At 45.1% G+C, this 18,236-nt stretch overlaps 1 protein-coding gene across 3 annotated transcripts in view; it reads right to left on the reverse strand.

Annotated features, from left to right (window-relative positions):
* The window catches only part of Myo18b (myosin XVIIIB), a 246,939-nt gene that overhangs the window by 32,644 nt on the left and 196,059 nt on the right, over window positions 1–18,236 (reverse strand). For all 3 annotated transcript variants that reach the window (XM_013142193.2, XM_013142192.2, XM_063226027.1), the window contains exon 40: window positions 4,067–4,197. In XM_013142193.2, the coding sequence (XP_012997647.1) occupies window positions 4,067–4,197 (131 nt within the window). The remainder of the gene's footprint in view (window positions 1–4,066; window positions 4,198–18,236) is intronic.

The raw sequence follows: 18,236 nt of genomic DNA on the forward strand, positions 1-18,236 counted from the left end.
CAAGAGGAGGAAGCCGGCTGGCCCTGGGCTGGGAGCTGAGGACCCTGCTCTGGGCAGCAGCCTACGATGCATGCATTTCTCCTCATTGTTGATAACCAGTGTAATCACACTGTGCTCAGAGACCACGCTTTGTACATTATTAATTCTTTGAAACATGTTGAGACTTCTTTGTAGGTAATTTTTCCCAGTTCCTCCATTCCTGTGATATTATGGAAATTAATGTTGTGTTTCAATCTCAAAAACTCTGAGCTGTAAGACATGGAGTTAGGCCCAGAACTTTGAAGTATTAAGGAATGCTGCCTAACAGCAAAGCTAGTGGCAGGGCTGGCTGCATGGTGTGAGACACATGCCCACATTTGGCTTAATGCTCAGCTATAATTGTCCTGAAATTTTGTATTTTGGAACAATAAGTCCCAAATTGTCATTTTATTCTAGATCTCACAAACAATGCATCCAATCTCCCAGGGCTTCTGGGGGAATTCAAAGACCTGAGGGTCTGGAGTTTCCACGGGTCATTTTGAGAGAAAAAAAAAGTTATGGGAGAAAAAGCCCGCGTGGGGGTTGGATGGAGAAAGTGCAAAAGAGAGAAAGAGCCACTTTTCCTTCATTCCCCTTACCTGGGAGCACTGCTTTCGTCTCACCTTGTAGAACACGGCTCTCCCGCCCAATCTACCCTTTCCAGATCTTTCCATAGGTGCCTCTCCTCTTCCTGCAGGTCTCCTGCCAACCCCTTCCTCCTGACAGGCCGTGTCTATGAACCCTGCTAGTCATTAGGGTACCGCATTCCGGAGGCCTTCACAACTCTGAATATATTCTCTTGTTTTATCTGTCAATATGCTCAATTTATTCATGGATACACACACACACACACACACACACACACACACACACACACAGAGGACACTCCATACCTCAACTCCTCTATACCCTTCAGCAATGCAACAAACCCAGGCTCCACTCCCAGCGCTACTCACTTCCACCTGATTTCAGGCAGGCCATTCAACCTCTTTAACTAAGACATGGAGAAAAAGTGCTAACAAGGAATAACTGGTAAACACAAGTACCCAGCATGGTGTTTGGATAGGTGCGCAGTAAGAATTTATCAAGTAAACGAATTGATGGACGTAACTGATAAGGGTTAAACTGCCAAGATATACAGGTTCTGTGCTAGAGAACCATACTTTTCCTAACTTTTTATTACTAATTTGCCATAGACATGAAGAGACTAAGGGTCAGAGAGACTGAATTACCTTACTCAAAGTCATACAGAAATTTAACTATGGACTCCTGGAAATCAAGCTTTTTGAAATGCCAAGCCTGTGGGAGCTCCAATTATTTCCTCACCTCCAACTGAAGGAATTCTACTCACTGCCTGGGGCATTTCCAGGCACAAGATGCATTTCTTTTTAAACTTTGTGTTCAGTAGTCATTCTGTGCCTCATAACAACCCTGAATTGCAGACGAGGTCTCCTTCAAACTTGGTAAGTATGAGGCAGGAGCTGTGTGGGAACCAAACACCCAGTCAAGGAAAAGACATCAGATACTCAGTAGAAATGAAAGTTTAAGGTCCCAAAACTCTTAATAATGAAAAGGCAGACAGAAAGTCACAGTTCAGGCTGATTCCTGGGTTCCCAGGGCCTGGAGCTCAGAAAAGATAGAAAAGAACAAAGGATGAGCCTTATCAACTGGAAGAGAGCTAAAGAGGTCTCCTACTAGGATGAGGGTGAGGCCAGGGTCCAGCCTACAAGCAGAAACTGATGTGATGTCTGCCATTCACTATGTGAGAAGTCTGTTCTGTTTCTTGTCAAAACTCCTGGCCAGACTGTTACACCCCCAAGCACAGATCCTCTGCCTTTTCCACGTTATTTTTCTTGTAACTTCTATTATTTTTTAGAAAAACAATCTTTTACTATGCAAATGAGAATGATTCAAAAACAGCTGCTCATTAGCCCAAGATCCAAGTACCCACAGCCATTCACCCTCCTTACCATGAAGGCACTGGCATGACTAGTGATGCAAAAGCCAGCCAAAGTGTCACGCATGCAAGTCCACAAAAGAGGTCTGTGATTACAGATGGTGGTTCTGTCATAACACTAACAAAACAAAGGAGGGGATGGTGGAGAGGAGGATCCTACAACCAGTCAGGAGTTGAAACATGACTATTTGCCATTTTGCCAAGTTTGGAAGCTGTGCAAATTAGCAGATAAAGGTGGAGAAACTTGAAATGTGCATGGAAGCCACTATTGCATGCACTCAAGAAGACTTTTCAGATAAAGCTCTTTATATAGAGGCAAGAACATGAGGTTTTAGAGTCCATGGGATCTGCCTTCTGCTGTTGAGCACGAACATTTTGATGAGCGAATTGGAGGCTACAAATCTCTAAGTACTCGTGATCAGCCCAGGGCTGCATTAAGGGAAGAGTTGATGTGTGTTCTAAAACTAAGTGTAAAAAGTACACAACCAAGTCAGATGTGGTGGCACACACTTATGATCTCAGCTATTTGCAAGGCTGAAGCAGGAGGATCACAAGTTCAAGGTCAGTCTGGGCAACTTAGCAAGGCTCTGTCTCAAAATAAAATTCTGAAAAAGGAAAGGGGGCTGGAAATGTAGCTTAGTGGCTAGCATGGGCAAAGCCCTGGGTTCAATATCTATATATATTCACTGCACTGATTATAGAAAATATAAATAAGCTCAAAGAAAACAAGTCATGAATAATGCCTTTTCTCAATAGTAGAATGCTGGTTGGTTATTTTTAGTCTTTTTTTCTTAACTACACATGCTCATATCTCTAACACAAACGTCTTATTCTTCCCAGTGGTTCAATCAGAGCCTAATAAAGCCCCTCTCTGCTTCTCTGGCCTAACACATGTGCACCTGTAGCAGACAGCAGTCACTCCCTTCTCTCTCAGAAAGGAAAGAGAAGACTTGTTTAAAGGGGGTATGGATGGCAAAAATCTGCAGCAAGCTCATCAGACCTGGGCTCTAACTCCATATATTTTATTATGCTAAATTGGTGTGCATGGACTTCTCTGAGTTCAAGGTCCTCAAGAGAGCTCCAAGAATTCCCATGTCAGAGATTTGACTGACTTCAGAACAAACCAGCCTGCCCAGAGAGGAAGATCAACCTGCATGAATTTGGAAAACCAAACAGCATAGGGCTTTGCAGGTTTTGGGAGGAAACGACATCTGCAGGTTCCCTATTGCAGAGCTACACAAAGAAAATGTCTTGCCCTCCTGCCCAAACTGTGCCATGCCGTCTGCGGCAGGGTTCCAGCAAGATTGGCAGCTGTGGTTCCAGGAGAAGCAACAAGCTGAGGTTATAAAGGCAGCTCCTGGGAACACGGTGCTCTGGCTTTCTGGAGGGGTAAACAGCCTGGGTCCCTGGGTCCAATCTGAACACTTCAAGCTCCTTCTGGCTAAGCAGTCCTCTATACTCCATGACCTGTGGAATCTTAAAACTGAAAACAAGACAGAAGTAATAGACAGGAAGAGATAGGCAAGAGAAGCCCTAGCACTGAGCTTGGGTGATCTCCTCAGCTGCTCGAACTGGCATCTCTGAATCAGCCCCTGCCTTCATAAAACAGCACTCATTATTCTGCATAAATGCAGCTTATACTTACGGACCCCAGCACTGCTGTCAGTGATGTTGTGCATGAATGCTAAGGAATCAGATGAAACACCTGGTCTGCAGATCAAAAATGGTTGCATCCTGGTAATTTCATGTGGTTCATCCTAATACTATTCTGTCCATTTCACAAATGAGGCCATTGGACCCAGACTGGACATATAGCTTTCCAAGTTATACATGCTGGGCTTCACTTTCTAGCCATGGGTGTTTCACTCAAGCCTTGGTGGGCAAAGCCAGCTGGTTCCAGTGGTAACAAGGAGACATCAACTCCAGAAGGGTAACATTCTCTCTATCCACCCCAGGAGTCTCTTTATACCACCAACCTTTGGGTTTCCCTACACATGCGCCTTTGGGCCCACTGAAGCCCACACTGCAGAGACCCCCCCAGGGCACAGCCCCTCTGCTGCATCCAGCCCCACCTAGTCACTTGCAGATTACCTCTCCGAATCACTGTCGCTGGATACCACCTCTTCCAAGGCAGCCTGCAGGTCAGCAATGCGCCGGATAGACGTCTCCAGATCTGTCTGCAGTGTCTGCCTCACTGCACCCAGCTCCTCCGCGTACTTCTCCTGAAGACACAGATCACAAGCCCACATTAGCCTAAGCAAAGACTCATTCCCACTCATGACTTCTAGGGCAGAAGATGCTATGGGCTGAGCCTGGGGTTCACTGAGCACCTGTTAAGTAACAAGCACTCCTGGATCTCACTGCAGACGGGCTAATGGGAGACTCAGACAGATGCTTCCAACACTACAGAGAAGGAAATGGATGTGCAGGGTCCTTGGCACAGTCTTTGCAGGCACAACTGCCTCTTCCAGGCAGGGGCACTGCCCCCAGTGTGCCTAAGCCCAGAGCTAAGCTCTGACTTTACATCACCCTGGTGCCAGGTGCAGAGGATGGTGCCCAGTCCTTCTCTGATAGATGAGTGAATTTTCCAGCCAGAAAAGGCCCCACAAGCTGCCCTGGAAAGCTGAGTCCTAAGGATATACATGTGCAGGAGGCTGGGGGCTGAGGAGACGACACAGAGCAGGGATGGTTTCCTTTCACCTCCACCACTTAGAAACTGCCACTTTTAGGGTGGGGGGATTCCCGGTGACATGCTAAGATGGAAAAGCCAACAGTGCAACCTGCAGAGCAGCAAACCTAAATGGCACTCACTGAGTACTCCCTGTGGCCAGTGCCGGGGTGAGATTCATAATGTCACTCACTCCCAAAGGCCCCGCAGGTTCGTCATGACTGCACCTCCTTTTCACTGGCCAGGAACTAAAGCCTTGAGGAGTGAAGATTACATAGCAGGGCTGGGATGGGGCTCAGTGCCTTTGGCTCTCTTCTCAGTGCTCATGTTCTATGCTCAGTACTCCTTAGTACTGCCCTAATCAGATTTTGTTCTGACTCTGGAAAATCTTTGATTTCCACTTACAACCCACTTTTCATACTTCTACCCTCTAATACCATACCTTGGAGGAAGGGTGATTCTGTCTCACCCCTAGGGACACTGGCAAAGTCTAAAGACTGCTTAGGAGGCCAAGGATGCTGCCCAGTATCCTACAGTGCATGAAACAGTGCACACTACAAGGAATCGCCTGGCCTAGTGCCCACAGTGCTGAGCCTGAGACCCTGGGCTAAACCCAGAATCCCACCTTTTGGAAATTAATCCTATGGGAAAAGTAAATCAAGACACAAAGCAAAGCCATGCACTCCAGAATGCCTGGAAGTTGCTCCTGATGACACGGACGGCTGAAAGCTGCCTTGTCACCCAGCTACTGCAGAAGGCCAGCAGAATCACAGCGTGTCCTTTGATGCTGTCAGGCAGATACTAACATGGGAAATGAGGACTGCAAATGTGGATTTCACTGAAAATGTGCCATAATGTGAGGCACAGAAGAGAGGAAGATCACCTCCAGTAACACCAATAACACCAATGCCGTGCATGTGGATAAACACTTGGGGAGTTAAGCATAGTTATGGACTGGGTGGAGTAGGGTTATGGGTGGGGCTTTTCTTTTAAAAGTTTTCTCATTATGTAAAGTATATTTTAGAATGTTATTGAAAGGAACGTACACATAACTAAAGATGAGACAATGGCCAAGGAAACAGAATTTACTATCAGCTCTAGATGCAATTCCCAGCTCTCCGCTGAATTCACTAGCTCTGTGACCAGACAGCTCCCAGGCCCCAACAGGGATCTTTTGTATTTTTCTTCAGACAAGGACAATGAGGCCAGCCTGTTGCTTGGATAAGTAGGAACCACAGTTGGGACCTAAAGGCTTATCCTCCTGGTTCTCAGTGTGGTGATCTTTTGGGGTCATGTGCGCACTCCCCAAAATAGTCCGCAAGGACCATAACTGCTTCCCATTACAAGAATATGCTCAGTCTTCCTTAGTGGATTGGCTTGTCTATTTCCAGTAGTGTAAGTCTTGCCTTTCAAGTGACTCAGTCTTTTCTAGTTTTGAAGGGTGGGAGAGAAAGGCAACAGGCAAAGACTGAGCAAACCCAAGGGCTGAGCCACACGGGGGAGGAGGGTGGCGTGGAGGGATGTGTGAGAAGGCCAAGCGGGGCAGCCAGCTGGGAAACCCCAGCGCGGACAAGGTGAGAGATGACCCGAGGCAGGGCTGCAGGCTGCAGAGGAGCCACAGGCCACACAGGGACAGCGAGGGGGTGTGCACACTGTAACACCCGCGTGTTAGCTCTCATGGGAAACAAATGGCGAAATGTGTAATTCCAGAAGTTTGTGGAGTTCAGCTCCTTCCTAGTTTCCAGCATGCTGGTGTCATTGGAAACCAACCACATTTCTCCAGGGAACATAGCCACTGTGTCTTTGGAAGACCCAGCAGAGAGATGTGGATTTCTGCCTTAAGTCCTATCAGAAGCTGACACAGCTGGACCACAGGGGGTGTGTGCTCAGTACAGTGAATGCCAGGAACATTGGCTAAATGACGTCTGTCTGAAAGACAAGGATATTGAGGACCAGAGTAGCAAAATGACCCATGCAGGGCTGTGAAGTCGCAGAACTGGGACAAGCATCCAGGTCTTAGAGTTCTCAGGTAAGAACTCGTTAGGCCAAGTGTGCAGAGACACAGGGAAAGAACACAGATGTCTCCTCCACATTTTGCTTGGGTAATCTCAGCCGACGTCAGAGTCACACAGAAGCAACACAGGTCTAAGTCAAAACTCTCAGGGAGCCTCCTGTGAGTGGAAGAAAGGCACAGAGACGAGTGCTCTGCCTCTGGGCTGGGACCCAAGCAGGGTAGGCAGAGGAAACAGTGCTTTGAAATAAATCAAAGCCATGATCTTCATGACAATGAAAAAAGGCTCTGGAGCTAAGCTGCCTAAGATCAATTCCCAGCTCCGCTACTCAGCGGCTGTGTGACTTTGAGCAAGTTACTCTGCCTCTCTGACCCTTCTTTCTCTTACTGATAAAATGAGGGCATTAGTCATCCCTCCTTCAAAGGACTGCTGTGAGGAGTAAATGAGCCCAGCAGAGTCAAAGTCTCAGCCAACAGTGGCACTGCTATCACTTAATTCTCAGAGGAAGATGGGGAACCTCCAAAAGAGCTGGTATTGTCACCCACATTACTGAGGAAATTTGCCAAAGTCGCATGGCAAATAAGCAGTTGGGAATGCAGGGCTCTGGCTCCAAAGCCCTTCACAGGGACGGAAAACAAGGGCAGCAGAGGCGGCACTGGCCGGACAGAGGGAGAATCGCTGAGAACAAGGAAGTCACGAAGAGAGGGGAACTGCGGCTTCCTCCCGGCCTCCCCATCCCGTCAACCACTGCCAGCGACAGGCATCGGGCTCAGGGACACCCCAAAGACGCGGGCTTGGGGAGCTCCACATTGTGTAAATAGTAATCAGCACCTTTTTCCTGTCTCAATTTGAGAGCCAAATGGAGCCTGCTGATTACACACACCAGCTCACAAGGTAACCCACGAAGTGCCCTACACGGTCTCCTTGGGCCAAAGGTCCCACCAGAGACTCCTGAGAGACAAGGAAGGGGACATACTAAGAGGGACCCTTGGGAGGTACCCTTCCCAGGCCTGGGAGTCGGGCTTTCCTCTACCCCCGTGGAACAGGAAGGGACAAGGAACACAGATTACATCCAGTCAATAAAGCTCGGGACTGGCTCAGGGCAGTGTTTTGAAGCCAAGTACAAGTCTGTTCTCCTCTGTTGTTAGCTCTCTGTGGAGACCTGGGCATGGAGAAGGTTGGGGGGTGAGGAGAAACGAGGATATAAAGTGATTTAGGAAGTTAGGTGTATATATAGTAGGAACTCATGAAGAAATACATCATATGCACAGGCTATGTATAAAACTACAAGGTAGTGATGTGTATACTGTAACAGACATGCAAAATATATAAATATTAGTACAGTGCTATCTCCACTCACAAACTTAATTTGTTCCATGTTAGAATAGATGGCCATGTTTGTGTTTATGTGAGAAAGATGGCCGTGGTCATGTCTGTCAACCCAATACACAGTTTGCAAACAAAAACAAACTTATGCCAAATACTCCTATTTGTGAATCAAATTGTTCACAAACAAAAGTGTTTGTGAAGCAAGGTACCACTGTATAGATTATCTTTTCAACTACTAGTCATTCATTCAACGAACATTTATTCCATACCTACTAGTAAGTGCCAGCCCGAACCTAGGCTCAGACTATACAAAACTCACTTCTATGGAGCTGACATTTCTGCAATGATCTAATCTACCTACATCCATTTGGCAATGAAATGAATGGCGTTACTGCATGACTATTAGTAGTGAAAGAAAGACAGAGGTACTATATACTCAACAATGCATATATAATATGTATCATACACAGATAAAAGCAGTAGCATATAGTGAATAGATAAAATGTATATGTGTTGACCTCCCCAGCATCCTTTGAGAGAATCATGAGCCCTCGTAAGCTTCCAGGCTGCTCCCCAGAAACACATGAATAGAGTCAGCCATGTGGGAAGCAGCTCATACCATAATTAATGGTTGCAATTAAGATCATCTCCTCTCGTGATGTTCAATTAGAAGCTAATATTTAAAACTGTTGTTCACTGTTTGTTTTCTCTGCCTAGAGCATTTCAGTCTTCAGAGGACCTTCTCCTGCCTGCAGATACACAGGACTGTCACGCATCAGTTCTCTTTCTCTAGTGGTTGCCTGTTTAGGCTCCCAAAATGAATTTCACCTGCACCACACAGTTTGCCTTAGCGATCAGACATCTCAAAACACCCACACAACTCAATGAAAATTCATCTTATTTTCTTCTGATTCATAAAGACAGACAGAGGCCTCATGTTATGTGCATCTAGACACACATGCAAAGCTTCCCAGTGTCTGACACATAGCTGATTTAATCAATTTCAAGTATATTTTTAGAAGGTCTGTATGATCAGTAATCAGCACACCCCTCCTGCTTCAACTTGAAGATCAAATGGACTTGAATTTCATATAGACAAGAAAATATCAAAACACTCCCAAAACCTAATACATGCTTAATAAACACTGAACATACACAATACTGTAGAATTAATGAACAAATTCATTTATGTTTCTCAGATAGATAAATACTCTTCCATGTCTCAAATATTTTACATCACTTAAAATTTACGAGAACCCTTAGCATCAAGTACTGCAAAATGGAATGTAACTTAAGAATGTTACATCATAGTAGTGGTGGTGATTATCTCTGTCCTATGTGATGAACTACTTCTGTTTTTTCCTTTTTATGTTTTGCCAGATTTTCTGCAAAGAATATGAATTAACTTTTTAGGAGAACGTTAAAATTAGAGAGTGCTTTATTTCCCTTGTACACTATGATGCACACTCCCTTTATCCTGCTCAAGGCTGAAGGTAGTCTCAGTAGCCTCAATATCCCCATTTGACAGATGGGCAGGCTGAGACTCAGACAGGCTAAATCATTAGCCTATACCAAGGCTACACAGCTAAGAAATTATCTGGAGCTAAGCCTAAATCTCCTGAATCCAGTCCACAGCTCTTTCCCTGTTTCCCTCTAATGTCTCTGTTTTATCTAAGGACATACGTGTCTGGAGGTAAGGGAATCTGTCTTTTAAGAAAGGTTATGAAGAACTGGCTTTGCTTTCAAGGGTCACAGGCTGGGAGAAGTGGAATCTGAAAGAGAAACTAAAGTCCAGTGAAAATTTCTCCTGAGAAGAGCTCCAAGGGTACCTTGCAACAGAATGAGCATCATCAGGTAGGACTCCCATTTGGGGAAAGGAAAGAGTTGGAGTTTCCCTCAGAAAACCCCAAAAATATGTATCAGATTCTCCTGTGTTAGAATGGAAAACAGCCAAACCCCCAGCAGAAAGAAGGACTGGGGAGCATGTGATCAACTCTACATAAGGCCTCTTCTTCATAATCATCCTACAAATTCATTACTTTATGCTATTTTTATAATGTGATAATAGACTAGAGAGACCCATCAAAGATCCCATTTTAGTTCATTTCTGGTTGCTACTATAGAGCACCTGAGACTAGATAGATAATATATACAGAAAAGTGCTTTCTTTTGGCTTGCATTTCTAGAGGCCCAAGAGAATGGCACCAGTGTCCACTTGGCTTCTGGTGCAGGCCATGTACTGCTCCACACATGGCAGGGAGGTGGTAACACAGAAGCGGAAGCAAGCATGTGCACAAGAGAGGCAGGCATGCAAGACGACAACGGAAGGTACTAGGCTTCCCTTACGACAACCTGTCCTCCAGGTAACCAACCCGGTCCCTTGAACATGAGCTGACTCTCCCAAGAAAAGAATCAATCCCTCATGAATACTTAATGATTTTCTAAAGGTCCCACCCCCTCTCAGCACCATCTGTGTTGAGCCATTTGTGTTGCAGTAGGGACAAATCATTCAAACCGCAGCAGATCCCAAAAGAAGCCAGATACACAGTGACAGAAAATCTACCTGCGCCCTTCACATTTATTTCTTGGTTGTGGGTTGTATATGGAAAATCCCCCGAAGATTCTTGTGTTGAAGGCTTGGTCCTTCTTGTGGTTTGTATCTAAAATGTCCCCCAAAGCCTCATGTACTCACAGGCAAGGCTTTTGGGAGGTGACTGGGTCATGGCACTTGATGATCTTCAGTGGATCAGTCCACTGATGAGCTGATAGCTAAATGAGCTGCTGGGAGAAGCTGGGTCACCTGAGGCATGATCTCCACAGGTAAGCAGCCCTCCCTCCCTTTGATCTCTCTGTGCCTCTCACTGCCAACCCCTGAGCCGTTTCTCCTCTGCTCTGCCTCCCTGCCTTGGAGCTGATCATCCATGGAGGGGAACCTCTCCAACTGTGAGCCAAAATAAACTTCTTACAGTGTGGGTGTTGGGTACAGTGCCTCAGCAGCAAGGAAGTCCCCAGTGCAGCAGGATTCAGAGGTGGGGCTTTGGAATGGTGATTAAACTGTAAGGGCTCTGACCTCATCAATGGATTTAGCCATTGATGGGTTTCTAAACTGATGGCATTATTGTGGCATTATTGTGGGAGGAGGGGATGCTATAAACTATAGGAAGTAAGCCTAGGCTATCACTGGGGTGTGCCCTTGAAGGACTGTTACCTTGTCCCTAACTTATTTCCCTCCTCACTCTTTTGCTATCTGGTAACCATAATGTGAGAAGCTTTTTTTCTGCCACATCCATCTTCCATCAAGTTTCTGCCTTGCAAGGCCTAAAAGCAATGGAGACAGCTAACAATGGACTGAAACCTCTATGACCACAAGCTAAATAAAACTTCCTCCTTTAAGTTGTTTTTCTCTAGCATTTTGTCACAGTAATGGGAAGCTAACACACAATTATTTTTTGCCCTTTGTTCACCCAAGGCAAACATGCCCATTCAGTCACTGCACAGACCCAAGAAATCAGGGGCCTGAGTTCATTGTCTGACTCACCACACTGAGCCTTAACCTGCCAGGATCGTCCAGAATGTGGCCCAACTGTGCCACATCCTAAATGATCTCAATCCTCCTGGGATTACTTTCTAAATTCTCAAAAAATTTATACAGATGGCCTCCACTTTAATGATGGGACATATCTATATCCTTGTGATATTTTGACTTTATGACGGTATAAAGCCAATATACATTCAGTAGAAATCATCCTTTGAATTTGGATCTTTTCCCAGACTAGCAACATGCACTACGACTCTGTCTTGTAATGCTGAACCAAAGCTCCCAGTCAGCCCAAAAGTCACAAGAGGAAACAACCAGCATTCTACAGCGTGCTGCCCCAGCACTGCTGAGCCAGGATGTTAGGGAGGGTGGGTATTTGAAATGTATTCTTGGTTTATGATATTTGTAACTTATGATAGGTACACTGGGATGCAGCACCATTGTAAGTCAAGGGGTATCTGTATTAGCTGGTTGCTTTGGGGACTTTATTTCTCCTTAAAATTTTACGAGTACTCTGTGGAACTGAGAAGCTGAAATGAATCACACGTAGAGACCCTGAACTTGGCGGGTGGGAAGGGGCAGAGATAGAGAACTGCTCCCAATACAGTACACTATTCACAGCAGCACTGGCTGCAGAACAGATAGACTCTGGAGCAACTATGAGATTTGGGAAAGTTGCTACTTATTTTTGAATTTCTCATTCTTATTTGCATATTCTGCTCAGTTGCAGTAATATAAAATTACATACACCTCACATCCCCGACTCAAGGGCACATACTTGGCACACAGCAAATGCTCCCATTTCCTGCTAAGTAAAGACCAGAAAATAAGAAGCCTACAAGGGAGGGTGGCCTCATTTTTAGAAAGTAAATTCTAGAATCAGTTAGTGTTCATTGAAGCTGAAAGGATTTTACACAATGTCCAGAAGGAGACTGCTTAGTCAGCAAACCAAACATTCAGCCCAAAAAATTTAAGGAACTGTTAATCCAGGCTATGGAAAAGTTGAGACACCGAGATAGATTAGTAACAGCAGGAAGGCACTGCCAACCTCGGGCCGGAAAGAAAAGCCAAAAAGTGAATTCATCAACAGAAGGTGAATCTCAACCATGCCGCCCAGTAGATGGTCTTGCCTTTGATTTCCATGGGACCCGGAATAATGGAAATAGAGCTGCCTCCAGGGGTGCCAAGGCAACCCCAGGGAAGGAGAACTGTCCCAGCAACCTGTCCTTCAGATGGGCATCAGCACCTCTCATTGGCTGAACCTGCTAACCCGTGAATGTTTCTTACAGTAACACAGCAGGGCAGACACGGGTAAGGAGAAATCTGAGAGTGAAAAGGCAAATAACAGGATGAGTTCGGCTTTGCTATTTAAGATGTACAATGATATTTTCAGTTTTTCCACATCAATCACACTGCTCACTCATAAGACTTGCTTACATTTTATATGTATTTTTTTGAGGAAAAAGTTATAAGGCATCCAGAATTATGACTTCCAATACTACACAATCAAGTGTTGCATTACAAAGCCCCATCTATATTAGTTATCTATTGCTGCATAAAAATCACTTCAACATCTAGTGTTTTCAAACATCAAGTATTTATCATCTAATGGCTTTTGTAAGCTGGGAATTCAGCATTGGCTTAGCTGTGTGATTCTGGCTCAAGGTCACTGATAGGCTGAATAAAAGCTTTCCAGAGGACATGCAAATGTGTAACCTCACATGACAAAAGCTGTCTTGCAGATGTAATTAAGGATCTTGGAGAAAATATCCTGGATTTTTCCATGCAGAAGCCCTAGATGTAAACAAAGGCAAGGGGCCTCCTGGGGGAGAAAACAGCAGTGTAGTAATGGAAACAGGGAGTGGAGTCCTACAGAGGGAGCGGAAGGGGCAGCTTGTCCTTGGGGAACAGTTTATCTCTGGGGCCCCAGAAGTTTGCACCTTAATTTTAAACCTCTTGAGACACATTTTGGACTTCTGGCATCTATAAATACAGAAGAATACATTTGAGTTGTTTTAAGGTATCACGTGGTTATTTGCTGTAGCAGCATCAGGAAACCTGTCATACTAAAGGGTCTTTTCTCAAGAAGCTCACTAAGGGGGTTATAGGCAGAGGGCCCAATTCTCTGCCTCAGGGGATCCTTGCTGAGCTGCCTGAGCATCCCCATGACACATCACTGTGTTCCCCAGAGCCAGGGATCTAAGAGGGGGCAGAAGCCAAAAGTCTTTAGCTAAATGTCTCTCCTCAGAAGGCCATACCATCATGACTGGACCATAACTGTAAGTCCCACAGACTAACTCAGATATAACACAAGAAGCTGGATGGACATGCCTGGGAACCTGTTGGAGACTGACTACCACAAGAACATCTAAACATTCTTTACAGTCAGGATCCATTTTCCTAGCCATAAAGGAGAACCCTGCAGCTTATTCTGAACTACTTCCCATTTCTAGGTATGCATCTGGTTTGGAGTTGAATTATGTCCCCAAAAAAGATAAGTAGAAATCCTCATCCCTAATACCTCAGAATGAGCTGCTTATGGAGGCCAGAAGGCAGGCACTGCCAACCCTGGGCTGGAAAGAGGTAATCAAGTTCAAATGAAGTCATATGAATGGGCAGTAATCCAGTCCGACTAGTGTCTTGAGAAAGGGAAACACAGACACAGAAATGGGTAGAGGAGACCACACGGAAGAACACAGAATAAGTCATGTGGAGGCTGAGGATTAGAGTAAGGCAGCTACAAGCCAAGAAAAACTGCTGGCAAACCATCAGAGGCTGGCAGGAGGCAGGCATGGAAAGGCCTCTTCCCTTGAGCTTTCGAGAGGAGCATGGCCCTGCAAATCCCTTGACTGTTTTGACTGCTGACCCCCAAGCCATGAGACCTACATTTCTATTCTAGGTCATTCGGCTTTTGGCATTTTGTTATGCAGGCCTAGCACTCCAATACACATTGCTTTCCTTTCTCTTTGAAATACCATTTCTTTGCTTTGTTGGCTTTAATAGGGTTCACTATAGGGAATTTAGGAAACAAAGTAGCAATGAAAAAGACCAATAAAAATCACCCTGCTACTTTGGGACAACTATTCTTAATGAATATGTATACATAAGTTGGTGTCTTTCCACCCTGTGTTCATTTCTGCATATGTGTATAGAAATATCTAATACACACTCAGGTAAAATGATTTCCTATTAAAAGCAGAATGGAGTTAGCTGTGCAGACAAGCAGGGAACTTCACAGCCATACCACCACCCCAAATCTGCCTCATTATCTTGAAGCATAAGAAAGAGTTAGGGGCTCCAGGTACCTGCTGGCAATCTTTCCTTTCTCTTCTTCTATTTCAAGCTGATTGTTTCAAAATGCTCCCAGCTGTTGCCTGAAGACCTTTATAGCTTTCTGGAAAGTTAACAATTAGGCAACTTGAATTGTTTAAAACCTAGGTGATAAAAATCTTGCCTGGAGAAAGTCAAAGACTCTGAAATTGCCCTGGGCAAAGCTATGGGCATGCCCAAGGCTCTCTTGCAGTTCTGCAGACCAAAGGCCCAACTAAAGCTCACAGCAGAAAGCCACCTGGCCACAGGGTGGCAGAGAAAGAACCAGAAGCCAGGTCTTCTACACAGCGCCAATGCATGGAAGAGCACACCAACCTCCCTTTTTATGGGTGCTTCTGCCTGTGCACAGGCCCCACCTACTTAAACTATTATAGTGCCAAAGTCCAATGCTCCAGTGACGAAAAGGGGTCTTGGTACTTGACTCTTCAGGTCTCAAGTCTGGTGGATGAAGGGTGCACGGCAGAGATTCTCTGGGACCCTAACAGGGAAGAAATGTGGTTGGCAGTCTGAGAGACACAGGGATGGAGATGGGGAGAAAAGGAAGAGCTGGCTTCAAGGTGCCAGTGCAAAGTTCTGCCTGGGGTCTTGCAATCACAAGTTTGCAAATTAAACAAACCAACCCCACCTCCACTTTCAAATCTTTTTAGCTCTTTAGAACTCTCACTTTTCCCAGCCCTAAAAATTCCCTCCAGCCTGTGTCTTGTGCCGCATCATCTTTAGACAGAGAAGAGGGAGGCCTGGAGCTGGAATCGGACCTTCCTAAGGTGATACTCGGCAGAGACTTCACAAAAGCCCCAGCGTCCCTCTGACATCCTGACCTGAGATGAATGCCAAAGTTGCTAGATGCTGACTTCCCAGAGTCACCCACCCAATCGCTTCCTCATTAAAGAAAAAAGGCATTTTACTTTTCTGTTCAAACACGAATATGACATATCTACACCACCCAATTTTCCTGACAGAGGAATAATTATATCAATATAATTAAGTCTCAAATGCAAAAATTATCTGTGCAGCGTATACCGACACGACACTTCCCACACCAGAGAGTCATTGTTCCAGCCAGTAATTATCAAGTCACCTCTGACACGTCCTACTTCAATTTAAATGGAAATGTGTCTATTTCTTCTCAGCCCACTGGCCCATGTGATTGCAAAAATAGGAAAACTGGATTCTGAAACTTCTCCAGTGGCCACTGGGTTTTCATCGAAAGAAGACGAACATGAGAATCACTTATCTCTCGGCTGGCCTAGGGACTCTCTCTCATCAATACACTCCCCTAGTAATCTCCCAAAGCTTTCTCCTGCTCTCTACTCTCATCATAAATTTAGTTTTCCTCATCATCTCCTGAATTTGTTGTAGTCTTCATATGGTTGCATACAGACTGCTCTCCACTAAATACTACACAAACCATTCAGGAAACAATCTCTTTCATCCTGACACTTTGCAGCTTAAAGGCCTTCAGTGGTTCCCCACTCATAACACTGCTTTTTAGCATCCAAAGCTCTCTACTACAATCTCCCTCCAAGACTCGTACCCTGCAATTAATTCCTACTGTGTGCCTCAGCTGCCAAGCATGCCACATTCTTCACATCTCTGTGCTTTGGATCTATCATTTCTTCATTTGGAATGTTCTTTCCTGACGGATCCCTTATCTTCCAAGTGAACTTGTACTTCTTCAAGACCCAGTCCATAGGCACCTCCTCTGGCCTCCTTAGGTAGCCTCTTTCATCTCTGTGCCCCCAGCATTAACACAAGTTACATAGATAAGCACAAATTCTATCAGCTTATAAAGTAATTATTTTTTAATTTCTAATTGCCTATTTATCGAGCTTCTTATAAGTAGGATTGTGCTCAGTCATACATCCCAAATGCTTGGAGCAGTATCATGAACTCAGAAGTCACCACATAAATGTTTCATCTATAAATTCTTCCAGCTCTAAATTCACTTGGGCAGTATGTGCAAGTCTTACACATGTGGGCTTTCAGTTCACAAACACAGATTTGCAACCCAGCTGCAGCACATACAATGTGATCTCTGCAAATCTTGTCACCCACAACCCTCAGTTTTTTCATCTGCAAAATCCCCAGCAGGATAAAGAGTGCTTGTCTATGCTAGGGGACTAGCTGAGAGGTCCCCAGAAGAAAACGCTTGAATGCTGGCCCAGAATCCAGCAAATCTTGCTATCCTGCCTCAGAACCACTGGGTGAGAGCTTGTGAATATAGTTAAGTTTGAAGGTCTCCTCTGTTCTGACGCTTTCTCCCTACACCCCATTTCCCCTCCACTCTTTGAACCTCCATTAAGCATCTGGAGCACTCCATTCTGTGCCCCCAGGGTCACACTCTTTTAATGCCCCAACCTGGTCCTCAGCATTCCTCCTGTCCTCTCGCCACTAAAATATATTCATGCCATATTCTCTTCCCTCACTTTTGAGTCACAAGTTACAAGAGTATGCCCAAAATGTAAGTAAAAACCAATATTGGCCAGTGTCAGCTCCCAGGTCCCAACAGGTCTTAACCCTGTTAGCATCCACACATCCTTGGCTTACAGTGTGGTTATGTCCCAATAAACCCACTGTTAGTTGAAAAAAACTCCTAAGTTGAAAATGCATTGACTACCCCTGACCTATTGAATGTCCTAGCTTAGCAACACAGCACGGCACATTTAGAGTTTCAGTTGTTTCCAGCTTGATTTCAGGAAGCTGACTGGGGCTGCAGCTCATGGCCACTGCTCTGCGTGTGGAGATATAAGATCATCCTGCAATGGTTACCCTGGGGGAAGACCCAAATTCAAAGTGTTTCTTATTGAATGCATAGAGATTTTATACCATCAGTTGAAAAATCCCAAACAGAACCACTGTAAGTCAGGGACTATCCAAATCAAACCCAGGAGATACACAACTGGGGACTGCAGGCCCAGCCTACAGATATGAAAGTTGGAAGGTTGACCCTTGAATAAAGCTGTTCAAGTTGGGGTGAGTAAAATGCTCAAGATCCTGAAGCCAACACACATTTGTCTGACTCCCCAGGGCATGTGAACACATCCTAGAATCCATATCCTCCATTCTACAGTGCCTTCCTGTACCCTCAGCACAGAGTGGTGCAAGGTTCATGTTATTTTCAGATGCTTTGTAAACTGTACGAACTATATGCACTCAAGACTGTCATAGCATGGCTGTGCATAAGGACATTTCAGCCAACAGTGGACCACCAAAAAACCAGTAAGATAGTGAAGCTGTAAAATTCTAATAGAGCTGAAAAACTCTCCTCAGCGAGCAATGTCATAGCCAACATAATGTGGCAGCACAATATAAAACTCATGTGTTTGAGGTGGTGCTGCTATAAACAAAATTACCACCCATCGTATAAAAGTACAGCACACACAA

Source organism: Cavia porcellus, unplaced genomic scaffold (genome assembly GCF_034190915.1).
Source record: "Cavia porcellus strain 051 isolate PalLab524CR breed Dunkin Hartley unplaced genomic scaffold, mCavPor4.1 scaffold_16, whole genome shotgun sequence".
In the NCBI taxonomy this organism is placed as follows: Eukaryota; Metazoa; Chordata; class Mammalia; order Rodentia; family Caviidae; genus Cavia; species Cavia porcellus.